The sequence below is a fragment of the Tenrec ecaudatus genome, chromosome 2 (genome assembly GCF_050624435.1).
Source record: "Tenrec ecaudatus isolate mTenEca1 chromosome 2, mTenEca1.hap1, whole genome shotgun sequence".
Classification (NCBI taxonomy): domain Eukaryota; kingdom Metazoa; phylum Chordata; class Mammalia; order Afrosoricida; family Tenrecidae; genus Tenrec; species Tenrec ecaudatus.
The window spans coordinates 154,055,457-154,076,037 of NC_134531.1; the positions used below are offsets into that span (position 1 = coordinate 154,055,457).

General features: G+C 35.5%; 1 protein-coding gene across 4 annotated transcripts in view; it reads left to right on the forward strand.

Annotated features, from left to right (window-relative positions):
• Window positions 1–20,581, forward strand: part of RBM27 (RNA binding motif protein 27) — an 83,656-nt gene that overhangs the window by 18,148 nt on the left and 44,927 nt on the right. For all 4 annotated transcript variants that reach the window (XM_075541768.1, XM_075541769.1, XM_075541770.1 and 1 more), the window contains exons 2-8: window positions 3,174–3,292; window positions 5,321–5,445; window positions 13,172–13,263; window positions 13,935–14,128; window positions 14,815–15,078; window positions 16,583–16,882; window positions 19,428–19,562. In XM_075541768.1, coding sequence (XP_075397883.1) covers window positions 3,174–3,292; window positions 5,321–5,445; window positions 13,172–13,263; window positions 13,935–14,128; window positions 14,815–15,078; window positions 16,583–16,882; window positions 19,428–19,562 — 1,229 coding nt within the window. The remainder of the gene's footprint in view (window positions 1–3,173; window positions 3,293–5,320; window positions 5,446–13,171; window positions 13,264–13,934; window positions 14,129–14,814; window positions 15,079–16,582; window positions 16,883–19,427; window positions 19,563–20,581) is intronic.

A 20,581-nucleotide genomic window follows, 5' to 3' on the forward strand; every position in this document is an offset into this window, starting at 1 on the left:
TCCTAGAGCCTTTTTAAGCTAATGCTGTCAGTACAACTTCATCTTTATCCTATTGCTTGATCAAATGCTATCTCTTAATATTCAACATTGACCAATTGCATGAAATGGCCTAGGATGGCCATATTGGAACTTCTCAGACTTTCCTGTTGCCATGGTGAGGCAGGGATCAGACACGCCTCCATGATTTAGCCTCCTTTACCTAACCTGACACGAACTGTTCCTCACACACTACTCTACATCTGTGCTGGGTTCAATAATATGTTGCAGTGGCCACAGAGAACTCACACAATTAAGGGGGTTTACTAGGGAAGTTAATTGGCTGGGGTCGTTAATTTGTTTCAATGACCACAGAACTCACAGACAATGCTCACAATTAACGGGGTTTATTTGGGAAGTTAATAGGTTACCACAGGTCAGGACCAGTAGACAGTTAAGATACAGTCCTTGGTCCACAGCAGCGCTTGTTTTTAGCCAGCCAATTAGTGTCTCTCTCTGATCCTCCGCCTCTTAGACACAGAGCCCCTTGGCCTCTGCCTTCAGTGAACCAGAAAGCCCACATGTTGCTCTGTTTCATGTCCCAGTCTGGCTGCTGGCTCTTGCTCAGTCCTGTAGCCACCTCTCTGTGCCACAGACTATTCTCAACCCTCCACCCTTCAGACATCTGGAACAGGCCCTTCCGAGCATCCTGGGATTTCTCTGCCCCTCTCTCTGTTGGCTCTTATGCACAGAGGAATGACTTTGATGGAGGTATGGCTTTTACATTTTAGCCAATGATATTCCCAAGGAAGACGACAGATATTAATTAACTCACACCTACTAAGGTCAGGATTTAACCCATTTTAATTCCCTGTTTGTAAAGCAGACACCTCGCGTCTGGAATTATAATACATCATATGAGAGGGCAATATTGACTACATCTCACCAGTCCTTTTTGGTACAGTGACTCCTTCCATTTTCTTTTGATGCTTCGTCCATTAAAACATGCTTTTGAATGTAAAGATGCTTTTGTATTGGGGCCAACAATCCGATCATTCTTTTTCTTGGTGTTTACCCTTTTAGTACTTTGCTGTAACTGAATCTTGTTTTAAAGCATTATCACGTCAATGTGTATTTCTGGAGAAGGAGCCTATCTCTGCATTTTTTTATACTTTGAGTACTACATGTATTATTCCTACTCAGGAGCCTGGTGGCATAGTGGTTATGCTCTGGGCTGCAGTCTGAAATCACCAGCAGCTCTTGGGGCGAGCTCTCACTCTTAATCAGTCACCATCTTGGAGACCGAGACTGTTTCTCCCCTGCCCTGTAGCGTCCCTACGGGTTGGACTTAACTGAGTGGCAGTGAGTTTTGGTTTGTATTGCTGCTACTCACTTCCACCTCATGAAAACTCCTGTAGATTTCAGAGCCTCTTTAGAGTAGAAAGCCTCCATTTTTTTCTCCTGTGGACACTTGTTAGAAACTGCTGACCAGTGTATAACCACATTGTCACCATTAGATGCCTGGATTTGCTTAGTGCATTCCGCTGAACCAGTACTCTGATTGTTTTTCTGTTTGTTACTGGAAACTTCATATCTTTGCCCAGCTTTATACCTATTAAATCATGAGACTCCTTGAAGGTTCTGATAACAGTAGAGAATAAACTATCTCCCTGCCACTCTTACTTATTTTGTAAAAATACTTTTCTCAATGGCAAAATCTCCTTCTTACCCAGGAACTGGAAATTCTAGCGCTAAGTAAATATAGGAGTGGTGTGTGTTTGTTTTTGGTTTTGCTTTTCCCTGAACACAAATGTTAATTAGAACAACACTGATTAAATTTCCTATTGTTCTCAGGGTGAATTTAAGATTCTACCTTTCCATTTATAGAATATAAATATTTATAGAATAGCCAGAGTGGATATAGCAGATGTAACTTTTTTTCATGTTTATCTAATTTAGGAGTTAGCCATTGAACTTATTAAATGATTTACTTGTAATTTTCTAAAATGTAATTTGTATTTTTTGCATAACAAAAATGAGTTGATAACTCAAGGATCATGTGGTGTCCTATCATAGAAAATAGTTTTGTGTGTCAAGGTCAGGCTACTACTGACTGAAAAAACATGTGAAGTACCATATATACTCATGTATAAGCTGAGTTTTTCAGCACAAAAAATGTGCTTTAAAACTGGGGTTCGGCTTATACACGGGTCAGTGGTACCCCAGCAAGGTGTAACATCTTGCGCTTGATTGCCGTTCCTCCACTGTCCATTCAAAGCCCCGCTGACACTGCAGGGCTTTGAATGTTTGTTTACTCACATCTAACCAATCAGAGTCCGTCCTGTGACATGGATGGCCCCAATTCGCAGAAGCACCCGTAGTGATTCACTTTCTCTGGCAGCTCAAATGGTAAGGATGTGTCTGTGGCTGTGCTCTGTCTCTCCCCTCTGGTCTCTGTGTTAATTCACATCCTTCATTTCCCACTCTAGGCTTATACTCGAGTCAATCAGTTTTTCTGGTTTCCCAGGTAATAGTTGAGTACCTCGGCTTGTACTTGGGTCAGCTTATATTCGAATATATATGGTAGATAAAAGATGATGTCCGCCAGCCTCCTACAATTTCACTTCTATTCTTACCCCATATTCTTATCTGCACATTCTTTACAGCACAGTCCCTCTTGTGTTCTCCTTTTTATAAAAAGATCTTTAAGGTACTCATTTAGTAGATTAATAGTGGGGTACAATGTCAACTTTGGGTGGTGGGGGTTTTGGTGGGGGCAGGGGTGGGTCATGGACAGAAAGAGAGGAGAGTTGTCCTATCATTTCCCCTCTTCCTCATGGTCCACTGGAACCGCTGGCTTTATTTTGACCATGCTTCTCCATGGGAGTCAGAAAGCAACTTTAAGGTTACTTGTCTCCTGTTTCCTTTTACCATTCACAGAGCAAATAAATGTAGATTTTTGTATACAAGGATCTTAGTATAGTTAAACCACAAAAATGGGAGACAATGAGCTGTTTTGTAGAAATAAACAGGAGACTCTCCTCTTGAGTTTATGCCATCTGCAATAGTTAATCTATGTGTGCAGTCACTTTTTAAAATAAAAAATCTTTGTCTTTTGCTTTCCAAAATAGAGATGACTTAATAACACCATTTATACATATATATATATTTAAGTTTTGTTTTCTTTGTCTAACTAGATGTGATGCTGACCCATCAGCCTTAGCCAACTATGTTGTTGCACTGGTCAAGAAGGACAAACCTGAGAAAGAATTGAAAGCCTTTTGTGCCGATCAACTTGATGTCTTTTTACAAAAAGGTAATTATTAGAGCCTTTTAACCAAGTATTTAAATATTTTACATTTAAAACTTCTTAGTAAAATCTTGGAAAGTGACTAGCAGAATGTGGAAATTAGTGAACAGTATCATTAATATCACATGCAAATAAAATTTTTGCTGAAGATCATTCAAAAAATATTGTAGCAGTAGGACATTGACAGGGAGCCGACAGAAAGTCAAGCCAATTCAGAAAAGAACTTGGCACAAGGCACGTCATTGCTGACATTAGATGTATTTTGGTGCAAAACAGAGAAGACTAAAATGATGTTTACTTGTGTTTTATTGACCACGTAAAAGCCATTTGAGTGTACAAACCATAACAAACTATAGATAAAATTGTGAAGAATGGAAATTGCAATGGGGCAATTTTCTGCACAATACCTCTTTATACAGTGTTCAAGAGTAAACGTGACCCAAGCCATAGTGTTTTCACTAGTTTCATGGGCATGTGAAAACTGGGCAATGAAGAAGACTTAAGAATTGATACTCGAATTGTGGTGTTGGTAAAGAATATTGAACAGACTGCTAGAAGAACAAGCGAATCTGTCTTTGGCAGAGAATAGCCAGATGCTTTTTAAAAGTCAGGGTGGCTCTATTAGATAGTACTAAGCTATAGAAAGATATACAAGTAGATAAACTAATTTTGTCATTAGGGGCAAATTTTTAATTCTCCTTATTTTCTTGTATATCTCTCTATAGCTTAGTACTATCTAATAGAGCTTCTTGTAATGATGGTAGCTTCTATCGCTATGCTGATTCAGTCACTAGCCACATGTGGTTATTGAGTACTTGAAACGTGGCTAATAAGACTAAGGAATTGATTAAAATTTTAATTTAAACTTTAAATATCCTCATGTCACTGGATGTGTAGTGCTAGATTTATCTTACATTGTGTATTAAAGTGGCACTATGTGAACATACTCTTATAATGTGCTTATTTCTCCCTTAATATATTGGATATATTTTAATATTGTTTTTTGTCTTTTGTCTCAAACTCTTCAAATTGCAAAAGTAATTTGTATTCTAAAAACAAGTTTAAAAAATACAGAACATCATGAAGAAAAGGCTTCTGAGCATAAAGACTTTAAGGACCCAATTACATTATTTTCTGAAAGTTATAGATAACGGTTAAGAGAACTGTTTTATAATCATGAAGAATGTTTACTATAAAAATAATAGTATAAAGATTTTTTCCTTGCAGAAAATAATTTGATATTCTAGAAATGGCATTTATATAAAACTTGTAGTGAATTGCAGTTGAAGCAGTCTGTGTTGTGCTTTCGTACATTCTCTATCTGATCCTTGGATAAGACCAAAGAAAATTTAGATGTAATGGATCCTGACATCTATACACATTTAGCAAATTCACTTGATCTTTCCATTTAGTTAGTCCTGGAAAGTTTCAAAAAGTGAAGCACAAAAGATACTTTCTTCATCATTCTCATTGTGGTTCAAAAATATTTAAACTTTTAAAAATAGATAGCAATGAATATATTGTAATGAAACAAGGTAAATAAAGATAAATTCTGAAGTCTCTCACCTCTTCATCTGTTTTTCTCCTACTCCACAAAACATTAGTTTTTAAGTTCTTTGCAAGTTATTTTATTCAAATTTAAAAATTCAGATATTTAGCCCTATAGCTTTGAAATCTGGTACTATCACCACTGCTAATTCTTTTTTTCCTGTGTATTCCATTGTATGGTTGTTTCATAACTTATTTAACTACTCTCTTATTCATAGAAATTTGTGTTGCTTATAGCCTTCACTAATGCTGCATGTGCTCCAACAAAAATTATGGAGCACACATTTGAATATGGACGTTTGAATATGAACAACCATAGCAGAAGGATTTCTAAAAACCTCCAAAGTAGGCTCTTTTTCCTTCTGCAGTTTTGCTGGAGCAGTGTGTAAGATAGCCCACATTCCTCAGTTATTCCAGTGTGTTATTCAAACTTTAGTTTTTTTGTTTTTGTGACATTTGAATGTTTGTTTGTTTTTTCATTCTTAGAAACTTCAGGATTTGTGGATAAACTTTTTGAAAGTCTCTATACCAAGAACTATCTTCCATCTTTGGAACCAGTTAAGCCTGAGCCCAAACCTCTAGTACAAGACAAAGAAGAAATTAAAGAAGAGGTAATGCAAAACTTTCCTTTTGTCTTAAGGGGTTTCTTATATATCATCATTAGCATCTTTTTGAGTTGGAAATTGAGCTATTTAAATATAATTAACTGTCTATTGAAATTTCTGGGTTTGGGGTCTGGTATAGATTCTATATGTTTCTTAGTTTGTTCAGTTTTTAAAAAATTGAAAGAATTTAATATGTTTAAAGATCCAAGAAATAGTTGAAATAATATTGAGAGATTCTGAGGAATCTTATACAGTGCTTTTTAGGAATGGAATGAGGGGGAGTTAAAGATACAGGCTTGACTGGAGAGAAGTATTAGTGAAGGCTCAAAATAAATCATTAGGGAGCACATTTTCATGTAAATAGGAAAACCATTTACTTTTTTAAACTACAGAAGATTTGTAGTTAATGTAATATAAAAATCACTGTCAGCAGTGGAAAGAAAAAGAAACATGCCATCATGAGGTATAAAAAATAAGACTAAGGGAGCGGGTGGGAAAAAAAAGACTAGATGCTAGACTAATTTTTTGAACCAAGAACGAAGTTTTTTAGAAGTCATTCTTTTTAATGTGCTAATACGCCCTACCATCAAGTCTGTTCTGACTCATAGTAAATTTGGATAGGGTTCCGAAGGCAGTAAATCTTACAATATAGGCTCATTAAAAAAGGTTGTGGACTCTAAAATCAAGCTGCCTGAATTAGAATAGCAGCTTGCAATCACTTTTTCATCAGTAAATGAGGATCAAAGAGGTATTTGTTTCATTGAGAATTAACTGAGGTTACATATATGAGGGGCTTAAAAAAGTTTCTTATACTTGATCTTAGCCACAAGTCTAGTTTATTGCTTGGCACAAGAATGTTGATTGTTACACAAAACTGTATTCCCAATTTTATTTTATCATTTTGAAAACAACGTGACTTAAAACACTTATTTAGAAATAATTTAAAGCCTGTAGAGAAAGAAAGTGGTACCACAAAGCTTATATACCATCTACCTAGATTGTCTTGTGAACATTTTGCCCCACTTGCTCTATGTGTGTCCATACACACTCATTTTTCTTGAATCATTTGGGAGTAATTACATACTTTATGGCCTTTGATTCCTAAACACTTCACTGTATATTTCTTAAGAATAAGGATATTCTTTTAGATAAGTTAGTATAATCAACACCATGAGTAGTATAATATATTTTAATGTCAATACTGTATTATAGTTTCCAAATTTGTTTTTCAATTGACCTGACGATGCCTTTTGTTTAAGAGCATATTTTTTTTAACTCTTAAGTACAGAATTCTAAGGACCTTGTAATGCATTTAATTGTTATTTCTGAAGCATTTAAAATGTTGCCTTGATTGAATTGATCCAAGATTTTAAAAATGGGACTATATTTAACTAAGATCCTTAATTCAAAGGAAACCTCTTATTTCTAGCTTGTGCCCACTAATATTTTCACAAAGTCTTTTCAAATAAGCCCCTGTATATTTCTCCCAAGGAACACTTTCTTTTGTACTTTATAGCATTTAATTTTAAATCTTTTTTTTAACGATTCATTTTTGTTGTATTTTGAGTCATGTGCAAATTTGAGCAGCACATAGAGAACAGCTGTTCTGTAGTACTACGTGAATATCTGCGAGGCCCGTCTCCAAATACAACATGAACTCAAACCAGGTTTTGGGGGGACCCATTTTTTTTCTCCCACAATAATATATTTTGATCAAATAAATGACGAAACTCCTCTTTCCTTATAGATGCTGTTCTGTATGCTTATGGAATGATATCTGGCCACAGTTCTAAGCAGTATGTGGACTGAGCAGATACATACATATGTCATACAGTACATAGCAGGTTTTATGTGCAAAGGAAAAGTCTCGTTCTGGTTTGGTATCTTGTGAAAAGTAGGCAGAGATGTGACACTAAGCTGTTTTCTGCCAGGACCCCCAGGGGTTTACAGTTCTTTCCCTGGTAATGAACCTGGTATTAATTTGGATGCTTTGTACTTCTTGATGACTAAAAACTCAGTTCCTTCAAGTTGATACTGTAGACTCAGTGTCCCTAAAGGGCAGGGTAGAACTGGCCCTGTGGGTTTCTAAGACAGTAACTCTAAATGGGAGTAGAAAGCCTCGTGTTTTGTTTTTTACAATTTTATTGGCACATAATCCTCACATAATAAAATTCAGGTATCAATATATCAAGAAGAATTGTACATTCATTACTGCCAACTTAGAACACTTTTTATGGGTTAGTTGCTTTCAAAATGAGTTTTGTAATTGCTGTAAGTTGTAGTGCTCCCTCCCCTCTCCCACATACATTGTTTGCTCCAGAAATTCTCCCACCCTCTCTATCCACCCCTAGATTTATGTTTAGGCTTATTGAGATGTTTTAAAATCAGTGGAAGGTTTTAACGTACCAACTATTCTGTTTAGCCATTGACAATGAGTAATTTAGGAGTGTCTGAAAGACGGCTGGTTTGAATAGAAGGTATATTTGCTCTTGCTGACATGGAGTCAATTCTGATTCACATCACTGTGCTTCTGAGATTAATTCTTAATGAGAATAGAAAGCCTTATCTTTCTCCTTCAGAGCAGCTGATGGTTTCAAGCTGCTGACCTTCCAATTAGCAATGCAGTGTATATATGCACCAGTGTATGTATCCCGCAGTGTATATACCACTAGGGTTCCACTCTGAAAGGATAGACTTAAAAAATGAATTGTAGTACATCACTTTATATCTTTATAATTACCCTAATTTTAAAAATCGGTGCTATGTCAACTGAGATTTTCTTGGAATTTCTCCTATTTTTAACATTTTTTTTAATTTTTTAGGATTTTATACAAAACTTAATTGCCACTACCGCTGTAATAATAAGTCATATAGTACATTAATAACAGTTTTAGCGATTCTTTTAGATAATGTGGAAAGCAATTGACAGCAGCATGTACCTTTGACCAGTGGTCAGTGGTCTTTGTCTTTCTGGAGTGTGCTCAGTTGATCGTTGCTCTGAGTCAGGTAAAACCACTGCCATCCAGTGGATTTCAATTCACAATGAACTACATGGGGCTATAACTCTTTATAGGAGCAGATAGCTTCACCTTCCTCCCCCAGAGTAGCTGGTGGATTTGAACCACTGAGCAAAGCCCACATAGCCACTAGTGCTCCTTCCGGGGAACAAATCTGCCTCTCAGGGGTAGCCATCTCAGCTCTCTGTTTTGGTTTCAGCTACATTGTATGATCTGTGGTGTTAGAATTAGACTTTTGGTCACAGGTGAGATATTGGATTAGTGGCACCACTCATCTCACTGTTAGAAAACCCACTTTGTGGCTCTATGCCATAATGTACGGAGCACACTGTTTGATCTGCAGTTGGAAAAATCACTCGTAAATTTGTTGTAATAACAACTGACTGCTATTAAGAGCTATTAAGCTCTTCATCGGCTATTTATGTATTTTAAAAAGAGAACCTGTGGTGTGGGGGTGAGAACTTGTGATACAGAAGTTTGCATATATCAAAGGAGATGAAATAGTATGATGAGTCCCACATTTTCAACAGCTAGCCACAGTAACCCAGGGCCTTTGCCCCACATACCCATTTAATAGTCTTTTATAGCTGAAATGGTCCAGTGCAATAAAGATTGTCAGAGTTATTTGACCATGATTGGCCAAGATAATAATGAACACTTCTTAAATATGTGTTTAACAATCAGATGTACGGTGCAAAGTCAAAACAAAACAAAAACTTAAGCCACATAGTAGGAAAATTTTAAAAAATTAGATACTTGGCCACAGTGGTCTATTAAGATATCTTATTTTCTTAGAATAGTGTGGTGGGCTTCAAACAATTCTTGGAACATTGAAATTAAAATATGATAGAATTTTTCAACAAGCTTTTTGAAGCCTTTACATAGGATCACAGAGGTAGCTAAGAGATTTTGGCATCATGAGGCTTCTACACATGAATGACTAGATTGTATAAAGCAGCATAATGCCTTAAAACTTATTAATTAGAATAGCAGTTGTTTTTCTATAACTCCAGATACTTTGCTTCCTCTTAGTTGTTTCGAAGCAAAGCTCGGATTTATTACAGTTTTAGCTGCAGTTAGTATGCGTCTCTAAATGGTAATGCTTAAAAAACCAGTTTCCCATTAATATCAGATAACGTCTTTTTTTCTTCATTTATTTGACTTAAGATCTGTTTGATGAAGTGAGGTATCTGATACTTGACTTTTGTTTGGAATTTTGTTGACATTAAATAATGCGTGCAGGAAAGTGCAGAAAGCATAATTGTATAGTTCTGTTAATTTTTACAAAGTTGAAACCACTTGGGCATTCTGGTCAAGAACTAGAACACTAATAAAATGCTAGAAGAGTAAGGTGTGACACGCTTCCCACCTTTTCCCCCTCCACTTCCCTCCCATAGTAATTGGAGTACCTGACTTTTGATACTATATATCAATTAATGCTGTTATATGAAGGAACTTCAAAATGTTTATAGAAAATAGGATTTAAAAAGACATAGAAAAACTTTTTGCTTTATAACGTAGAATATTTTATGAACTTTTTAAATATCCCTTATATTGGGAGCACATAAAAATAAGTATGTAGATTATTAAGGGTTCATGAGTGAGGGGAGAGCGGAGAGTGAGGGGGGAAAAGGAGTTGATACCAAGGGTTTAAGTGGAGAGCAAAATTTTGAGAATGATGATGCAACGAATGTAAAAATGTGCTTGACACAATTGATGTATATATGGATTGTGATAAGAGTTGTATGAGCCCCCAATAAAATAATTTTAAAAAATAAGTTTGTAGAAATGACCTCTGCCAAATGTATTTATAGTTGTGGCTTTACTCTCATTTACCTTCGCATGTCTGTTCACACAAGTTATGTACCTTCTCAAAATTGTGTATGTGAGAGCATTGCGCTTATTCTTGTTTACCTCCTAGTGGTTTTGTTTGCTTTGCTCATGTTGTACTGCCCTCTCCCTTAATTATATATTGTTTTCTCTTCACCCGTAAATGTGTCCACACTCTGGTTAGGTACTTAGTCTTTCTTCACCTCTCTTCTCTTGTAACCAGCCAAGAAGGATTTTTCCTTTGGAAACCTTTTCTTAACTTTTTATAGTTGTGGTCTTATACAGTATTTGTCCTTTCGTGATTGACTTATTTACTCAGCATAATGTTCTCTAGGTTCATCCTTAGTATTCTTTCTTTGTTATTAAGTCTTTTGGTTGTAGAATTCCATTGGCTTCAAAAAATTTATGGAGGTGGATTCAAAAAGTTCACAGGAAAATGCCACTAAAAGTTAGGTTTCTGGAAATTAATACTTTATATCTTTTAATGGCATTTTCCCCACAAGTTTTTGGAAACCACCTTGTGTGTACCATAGTTTATCTGTTCATTGTTTGATTTTTGCTTTTATGAATAATGCTGTGATGAGCCAGCTTGTGCACATTATCTGTTTCTACCTAGACTCTGACTTCTCTAGATTATATATCTTATATTGGGATTAACATTTTCAAGACTCATTCATGTTGTGGCATGTATCAGTACTTGATTTTTTAAAAAGTATTGTAAAATACACATAGTACAATATTTATCATTTAAAGTTTGTAAAATCATTGACCTGTAATATATTGGAGTGTTAGATCACCATCACTATTATCTAATTCCAGAACATTTTCATCATTCCAGTGAAAAACCCATATCCATTAAGCAGTCATTCCCAATTCCTCCTCTCTATATCCCTTCTGCCAAACACGAGTCAACTTTCTACTTGTGAATTTGCCTATTCTGGAATCCATGTAAATGATATCTTACAGCTTGTGGCTTTTAGTTTTTGATGTCTTTTAGCAAAATATTTTAAAGATCCAGTTAATATGATTAGTTCTTCCTTTTTATGACTGAATGATAACCCATTGTATGGATACACCTTTTTGCTTTTCCATTCATCTCTTGACCATTTGGGGTGTGTGACTATTGTATATAGTGCTATTATGAACATTTTTGTAGGAACACAGGTTTTTAGTTCTTTTGGGTAAACTAAGTGAAATCGTGGACTCATGTTAATTCTCTATTGAACTTATTGAGTAACTGCCAAACTATTTTTCCCAGTGGTTGCACCGTTTTACTTTCTGGCAGTAATGTATGAAGACTCCAATTTCTTAACATTCTTGTCAACAATTGTTATTGTCTGCCAGTTGATTATCGTCATTCTAGTAGATCTGAAATTTCTGGTTGGGCCAAATAATTTGAGGGTGACTACTAACCTAAAGGCTGGTGTTTGACTCTACCCAGCGATGCCACCCACAATAAGTCTACGGATTTGTTTTTGTAGAGATTACAGCCAAGAAAACCTGGTCACCATGAGCTGCAGTCAACTCCCCGGCAACACACTTTTAAAAGAATAAATGCCGTGTCGTGCCTTTTTTTTTTTTTTGGTCATTCTCTAAGGATGTTCATGTTCCATTATTGATCTCCTATATTTTATCCATTAGTTGTCGAACATTTAAATTGTTCTTTTTTGTTATTATGCTAAATACTGCTACTTTTGCTAGTCATTTTTTGTGTGAATGTTCTCATGTCTCGAGTTAATTTTATTATTTTATTTTAATAAACTCAGTCATTTGTTAAGTAGACTTTTTACTGTCTGTATTTTACTGATTGCATCTCTGTGGGATACTTTTAAAAATGCTTAAAAATATTTTTAAAAATGCTAGTGAGTTCATTCTGACTCAGCAACCCTATGTCCAGTAGGAGAGAACGCTGAGGATCCTACACCATCCTCACAGTTGTTTAGGTTTGAGCTGTTACAGGCACTGTGAAGCCATCTTATGGAGGGGTTCTTCTTTTGTGTTGCCCGTCTGCTTTACCAAGCACCAGGCATGATGTCCTTTTCCAAGGGTGGGCACTCCAGTGGGTAATACATCTCTGTATTTCCTGTGAACTGGTATAAATGGTAATTTTTATATTTTGGCTAATTTGTAGTTGTTTTGCCGGCACCACAGGGTTATCATATTGTAATTGCCACTTTATGTATTGCCTTAGTTTTTTTAAATTGTGTTCACTCGGTCCATTTATTCACTTCCTGATTTGAGTATTTCAAAGTGAATTTCTCCATGAGATAAGCATCTATTTTTTTAAGTATATCAGAGATCTGATTCATTTTAGTAGGTGAGAGTTTACAAAGTGAGATCAGCTTCTGTTTAAAAGTAATAAAATTACTAGTTTTTTTTAATGCTTCTTGGTTGGTCTTTACTATTAAGTTTTAAAATAAGCTTTCTTGTTTTCATTAGTGCCAGCACCATTTTTTCTATAATTTATATAGAGTATTTGGATTTATAGCATTTACTAACTGGTTAGCTTTTGAAACCATTATTTGTTCCTAAAAGCTCTTCCTTGATGTAAATAAAAAGTTGTCCTTACATAAACAAACTGTGATTGCAAGAAAGCATATATTATAGACAATCTCTAACTCAATTTAAAGAATCAGTTGCTTATTTTCTTCGTGCATAGAAATTCTAAGCTGTTCCTTAAATTAACAGTTAAAATTAACATACCGCATATAAAATGATCTTTCAGCATCTTTTTTACTTCTCTGTTACAAACTGTTGAATGTATTAAACTTTGTATTTCAGTGTATTTGTTTATGCTCTTTCCTACACCAGAAAGAGGACCAGGTAGGATACATTTTGTAATTTTTAGCAGGATTATTCTTGTTTTTAATGAATATTTTCTATAGGTATATCAAGAACCAGCAGAAGAAGAACGAGATGGCAGAAAAAAGAAGTATCCTAGTCCCCAGAAGACTCGTTCAGAATCTACTGAACAAAGGTCTGTGTTTATCTTTAATTAGGACAGCTTTCCATTTGTCTTGCAAAGGTATTCAAAGGAGTTTTTAACATGCATACTGACTTTTCTCTCTCAAGTCTTTTACTAAAAAGAATGTCAATGTTAACTTTCTTCTCTCCAACCTTTGTGTTTTCTTTGTCGTACTTTCTATTCCTTTTATAAACAATCATCATTATATGTTTTCCCCAAGAGCTCCGGGGTGGGAGAAAATCTCCTTAGAGAATAAAAATGAACAGTTCCATTTGTTTAGGGGTGCTCAGGATTAAAATTACACATAACAACTTGTATTACAAGGAGGGTAGCTTTCATATTGAATTAGCAGTCTTACTATTAGTAATTTGGTCTTTGTGTAGAAAAACTTTAATTATTAGCTGTTTTTCTTTACCTGTTCTACATTTGATATACACACCCCCCCTTTCCTATACTTTGGGCTCACCTTTCCCTTTCTTTCCTCCTCTCCCAGTGTGGTTGAAGTACGCAAGTTTTTTCCCCGTTTATGTAATGGATTAGAAGCTATGTGGTGGTCTCCCAGCTTTCTAACAGCATAAACGGGATGAATTTGGTTGACTCTGAGAAACTGTTTCATCCTACTGATTTGTTTGAAGGCTTAGTTTCTATAGCCAATATATGGCTTTTATATCTGTTTATTATAGGACACGTGAGAAAAAAAGAGAAGATGGCAAGTGGAGAGACTATGACCGGTACTATGAGCGGAATGAAATATACCGTGAGAAGTACGACTGGAGAAGAGGCAGGAGTAAGAGCCGGAGTAAAAGCCGAGGCCTGAGTCGCAGTCGAAGCCGAAGTCGGGGGCGCAGCAAAGACCGGGACCTGACTAGGAATGTTGGTGAGTAATGAAGTGTCATTCTAAAAAAGAAATAGTTGCTTTATTTTATATCATGAAGGAGCCTGCCATCTCTAAAGGTAAATGTACCTCTAATAACTTAACACTGTATAAATTGGAACTTTCTCAGCACCTGATTATTGAATTTGTTAAGAGACAGGGCTCAATCTTCTAGATAGATGCAAAGTATTTATCCATAAAGTAGATCGTGGTGCATAGCTGGACTTCAGCCACTTTGTGTAACTGATGTAAATGCCCTTTAATCAGCAAACACTGAAGACGGTTGCATGCCCTTATTCTTTCCCTCTCTTCTAAATAGTTGATTTTTAAGATTGCAGGTGTTTATTAAATTTTAAAAATTTAAGTAGATTGCTGTGATTAAAACCATTAATCTGTTGGGATATCAGTTTGGAAGTCATTTCTCTTTTTTTGGAAGTCATTTCTTGAATAGCATTTTGATTAATTATTAATAATGGAGAAACTGGCCATTTTTCAATAAGTATATTGCTGATTTTATATAATATGTGAAGATAAGCTCATATTGTTGCTATTTCTGCTTTTAGGATATATTAATGAAGGAAATTTGAATTTTGGTTAAAATTACATCAAATTTCTCATTCTGAAAGTGAAAATAATAAGCATAGCTTAAGAATACAAATATATGATGTTTTTTTCTTTTGTTTCTACAGCAGAGCACAGGGAAAGATCAAAGTTTAAGAGTGAAAGGACCGACTTAGAGAGTTCCTATGTACCTGTGTCTGCACCACCACCGAACTCTTCTGAACAGTATTCCTCTGGGACACAGTCTATTCCCAGCACTGTTACTGTGATCGCACCTGCTCACCACTCTGAAAACACAACTGAGAGTTGGTCTAATTACTATAACAATCATAGCTCTTCCAATTCTTTTGGTCGAAACCCACCACCAAAGAGGCGATGCAGAGATTATGATGGTATAAATCACCACCTTTCCTTATACCATGTTCAAAAGCATTATTTGAGCAAATGTTATATATCTTTCATAAATTTTAATTAAAGAATGTAGACTGTGTTAAAAGGCATGGATTGGGAGAAGAAACTGTTTTCGTATATGCTTATCTACTTGTTTGTTTTAAAGATTTGACTCATGTCAATAGGTGACCCCTTTTTAAAGAGGTTTTGTTGTTACATCAGACACTGCGTATTTCATAAAATTAGGTAAACATGAGGGATTATAATATCTTTCTATGTGGTTCTGAGAATTTGTTAAATGTGTAGCATATGCAAATGTATGTTGACTCTTCAATCAAATGAGGATGTATATATTTTTTAATTTTGGAAATATTTAGATAATATAAGAAATAAAATCACATAATGGATCAAGGTGTATTCATCTTGCTTCAGTAGTTACCAACTCATGGGCAACCTTGTTTCCATCTATATTTCTCCTTGTCTTCTTATCTGCAGCAAATCATAGATAATTATATTTTGTCTAAATGTTTGATGCATTCATTCTTACCGTATACACTCGAGTATAAACTGACCTGAATATCAGCCAAGGTAACTAATGTTACCACAAAAACTGCGTTAAAACTGTGCTGAAAAACTCGGCTTATACTCGAATCTATACAGTACATTTAATTTATTTTTAAGTAAGGAAAATCAGAATTGAAGTATCACCTCTCTCTCCCTCATCACCCAACCATTGAGTTTTTTTGCCATTTTGGGGCCAACTTAAGGCTATTAGTTTCCTGTGTATTTTTCTCAAGATAGTCTGTGTGAATGTTGATAGGTAATCAACAAATAAATATACATACTTTATCCCAACTTTTTTACATAAATGTTAGTGTACTACTTAGAATGTTCTACATGCTTTTTTTTTTTTTCATTTAACAGCAGTTTCTGGCATGATCTCATATTAATATGTATGGGACTTCCTCCATTTTTAAATGCGTACTAAAATCTAACTTACTCCTTGGTGCACATTTGGGATGTTTTTAATATTTTATTCTTGCCATGTTGTATGTAGTAGATACCCTTGGCATACAGTGCCCACTTGGATATTTTAAAGTTTCAACTTATAGATATAACCAAAAATGTTGTTTTAGACTATCATTGAGAACAAATCATTGAAATGAAGCCATCTATTTCAAGTTTCTCATTTCCCCTGTACTAAATCTCACTTAAAGCATGTAAATGCTTATTATGAAATGTAATAGCAAAGGGGTGGTCTAATAGTAAGTAAATCATTTTTGACCTTGCCTTTGATGTAATCATAGTTGTATGCTACACAGTGTAAAGCATCCACCTCTTTGTAGCAGGAATATGTGACGATTAACAAAATAACACCAAGAACATTTCTCCTCGGAGAAAAGCACTTTATAAATCAGATTTTCAGGGACTTGTTTCCTTTTAGATTTATTTACTTATATTTATTTCAGATTTGTAGATTAAAATAAGATTATTTTATTTGTACAGAAAGAGGATTTTGTGTACTTGGAGACCTTTGCCAGTTTGATCATGGAAATGATCCCCTGGTTGTTGATGAAGTTGCTCTGCCAAGCATGATTCCTTTTCCACCTCCTCCTCCCGGGCTTCCTCCACCACCACCTCCTGGAATCTTAATGCCTCCCATGCCAGGCCCTGGCCCTGGCCCAGGCCCTGGCCCTGGTCCTGGCCCTGGTCCTGGTCCTGGCCCAGGCCCTGGTCACAACATGCGACTTCCTGTTCCCCAAGGACATGGTCAACCTCCACCTTCTGTTGTGCTTCCCATACCAAGTAAGTATATTCTGGTTGGATCTTTAAGGAGAATTCTTCTAAGAGACCCTTTAGTTAACTTGATACTTGATTTAAAATATTTGAAGCATAAATTAACCGAGTAACAATTTGGATAACATTTCCATAATCAGGATGCTTTTCTTTTTTTGGTTATATGATCTTTGTTTTACTGTCAAGTGTAAAATGTTATTGGCTTACCTTTATTGACCCATATTCTACATTCTACTAATTGTGCTATCGTATCTTAAGAAAGCCAGTTTTTAAGATGGTAAGGGGAAAAAAACTTAAAGTTTAATGGATTTTCCAATCTTTAAAGAAAATCTCTCTTAAGAATATTGAACTATATGATGTATGTTTTAGTTTTTTATTATGGAAATTTTCAAACACACAGAAGAAGAATATGTGTACTACATGCACAGTTTACAGCTTCAATAGTTTTCAATACACAACTATTTTTCTTTCTACACACGCACACTCACTCTTTGAAGGAGTCAGTTTTTGCTAGAATAAATTCCAAATGCCATATAATTTCTTCTGTATGTGGCTCAGTATTTATCTCTGCTGATAAGGAATTTGAGGGTTTGTTTTTAAAGTAATAAGTATTATACCCAGCAAAGTTAAGAATAAACTATGTTTAAAAGTGGTCATTTAAAATATAACAGTTGCTAGTTTAACAGAAACAGCACATCTAAAATTTTTTTAATGTCATTGAAAAATATGTCATCATTACATTTGTGAACAGAGAGGAAAGTAATTTATCTGAAGAAAATCAACATTAAAAATGGCAAGGGAGCATTAAAAAAATGTCATTTAATTTACCATATGGACTCAAGTGTAAGCCAACCCGAATATCAGCTGAGGTATCTAATTTTACCACAAAAACGGCATAAAAAATGTGCTGAAAAACTCAGCTTATACACGAGTATAAAATTACTTAAGCAGGACTTAAATTTTTTAAATCTTGTTTTTATTGAGAACAAATGTAGCAAAATATATCATCTGTTTAACAATAAGTACATGTACAATTCAGTGACATTGATTACATTTTTCAAGTTGTGCTAGTTCTTTTACCTTTTTCCAAATTAATTGCTCGTTCTCCATTGACAAAGACTCACTGACCCTAAATTTACAGTCTAGCCTTTCAAGTTGCTGTTTTCACTTTGATCCTATATGGATAATTCTTAATAGCTCAAGGCAGACACTTCTTGCTAGGTAAGTTAAACAGTTATTTATTTGTTTTGTTTATTTTCCGTGGGGAGGGAGGTCTTTATTTCCTCTTTACATATTTTATTTAACAGTTTTAGCACTCTATCCATGTTGTGCAAATCCGTAATTCAATCATATCAAGGAGAGTTGTATGTTCATCACCATATTCAAATATAAAACATTTTCATCTTTGTAATCATTGTTATCATGTAATTTTTATTTTGTAATTGTGGCACAACAAAACATTCTCACTTTTACAACTTTTACATGTGTAATTCAATGCCATTGATTATACTCTTCATGTTGTACAACCATTATTGATATCATTTTCCAAATTATTCTGCCTCCATGAACATCAACTCAATGTCCCCCCAGCAGCAACCCTTCTCCTTCAGCCATGATAACTTTCGTTCAAGTCTGGTTTCTTTTCTTTCTTTCTTCCTTTTTAGGATCTCAGTGTGGTAGGGAGGGAGGAGCAGTGGAAACAATACATTTAAAAGTCAAATATAATCATGTCATGCCATCCTCCAGAGATTTTACCATGAACATTTCCAAGCAAACCGAAAAACTGAAATAAGTGTACACTGAATACTCAGATATAGGCATACCACCGAGATACTGTAGGCTTGGTATCTGATCACTGCAATAAAGTGAATACTGCAATTAAGTGACCCATACAAAACTTTCGGTTTCCCAATGCACATGGAAATTATATTTATACTTCAGTCTATTAAATGTCCATTATGAAAAAGTATGACATATTGTGAGAATCACCAAAATGTGGCACTGGTAGACTTGTTAACACAGAGTGGCCACAAAACTTTAATTTGTAAAAAACAATCTTTGTAAAGTACAATAAGATGAAGTACAATAAAATTAGGTTTGCCTATATCTACCCACCTAGATCTACAATTAGCATGTTACTATATTTTCATTGTCACATATCTTTCCATCTCCATTTTTCCTTTGATGCATTTCATAGACTATTACAGGCATCATATCAGTACATCCAGCCGGGATAACTTAAGAAGACTTCTGTAGAACATTGCTATCAACCCAGAAAGTTTTTGTAAGCTTTCTCTCAGCCATTTTCCACCTCTACGCTAGAGAGTCAACCAGTTCTGATTTTTTTTTACCCTAGATCAGTTTTACCTGTTTCAAAACTAAAAACGTCCTTTTAATAATGCATCTTAAAGTACTTTAAACCTGCACACATCAAATTCCTTTATTCCGTTCAAAGTCAAAAGATTTTTTAAGTATGAATTTTCAAATTAGTGCTAATACAGTGTCTTTAGTAGTTATGAAATAATACTATCCCTTTAACTTTTGTTATCTGTAGGACCACCCATAACACAGTCAAACATGATAAACAACCGTGAGCAGCCTGGGACAAGTGCAGTGCCCAATCTTGCACCAGTGGGAGCAAGACTACCTCCTCCTTTACCCCAGAACCTCCTTTATACAGTATCAGAAAGTAAGTAAATGTAGTTTAACTTAAGTTTTCTTTAACACTTGTTTTTAAAATTGGGGGCTCTTATAGCTCTTAGAACATTACATACAAAAAAAAAAGAACATTACATGCATCAATTGTATCAAGCATGTTTGTACATATGTTGCCATCATCATTTTCTAAACATTTGCTTTCTATTTGAGCTCTTGGTGCCAGCCCAGCTATTTATCTTCCCTCTTCCTGTTAACACTTTAAAACAGTAATTTCTCTTCTTATGAACTGTGTCATTGTAAAAATCTTACTTGTATTCAGAAGGCATTTATTGTGTACTTAAGCAAGATAGCCATGTGTTTTTTGTCTTCAATTTTCTCTTTTTCTTTTTAAGTTATGGGCTCATACAACTCTTATCACAATCCATACATATACATACATCAATTGTATAAAGCACATCTGTACATTCATTGCCCTCATTATTTTCTAAGCATTTGCTCTCCACTTAAGCCCTCTGCATCAGGTCCTCTTTTTCCCCCTCCCTCCTCGCTCTCCCCTTCCTCATGAGCCCTTGATAATTTATAAATTATTATTTTGTCATATCTTGCCCTGTCCAATGTCTCCCTTCACTGCCTTTTCTGTTGTCCGTCCCCCAGGGAGGAGGTCACAGGTAGATCCTTGTAATCGGTTCCCTCCTTCCAACTCCCTCTCCCTCCACCCTCCCAGTATCTCCCTTCACACCCCTGGTCCTGAAGGTATCATCCGCCCTGGATTCCCTGTGCCTCCAGCTCCTATCTGCACCAGTGTACAACCTCTGCTCTATCCAGACTTGCAAGGTAGAATTCGGTTCTTGGTAGTTGGGGGGAGGAAGCATTTAGGAACTAGAGGAAAGCTATATTCTTCATCGGTGCTACGTCGCACCCTGACTGACTCATCTCCTCCCCTAGACCCCTCTGTGAGGGGTTCTCCAGTGGCCAACAAATGGGCTTTGGGTCTCCACTCTGCACTTCCCCCTTCATTCACTATGGTAGATAGCCATGTTTTTAATGTTG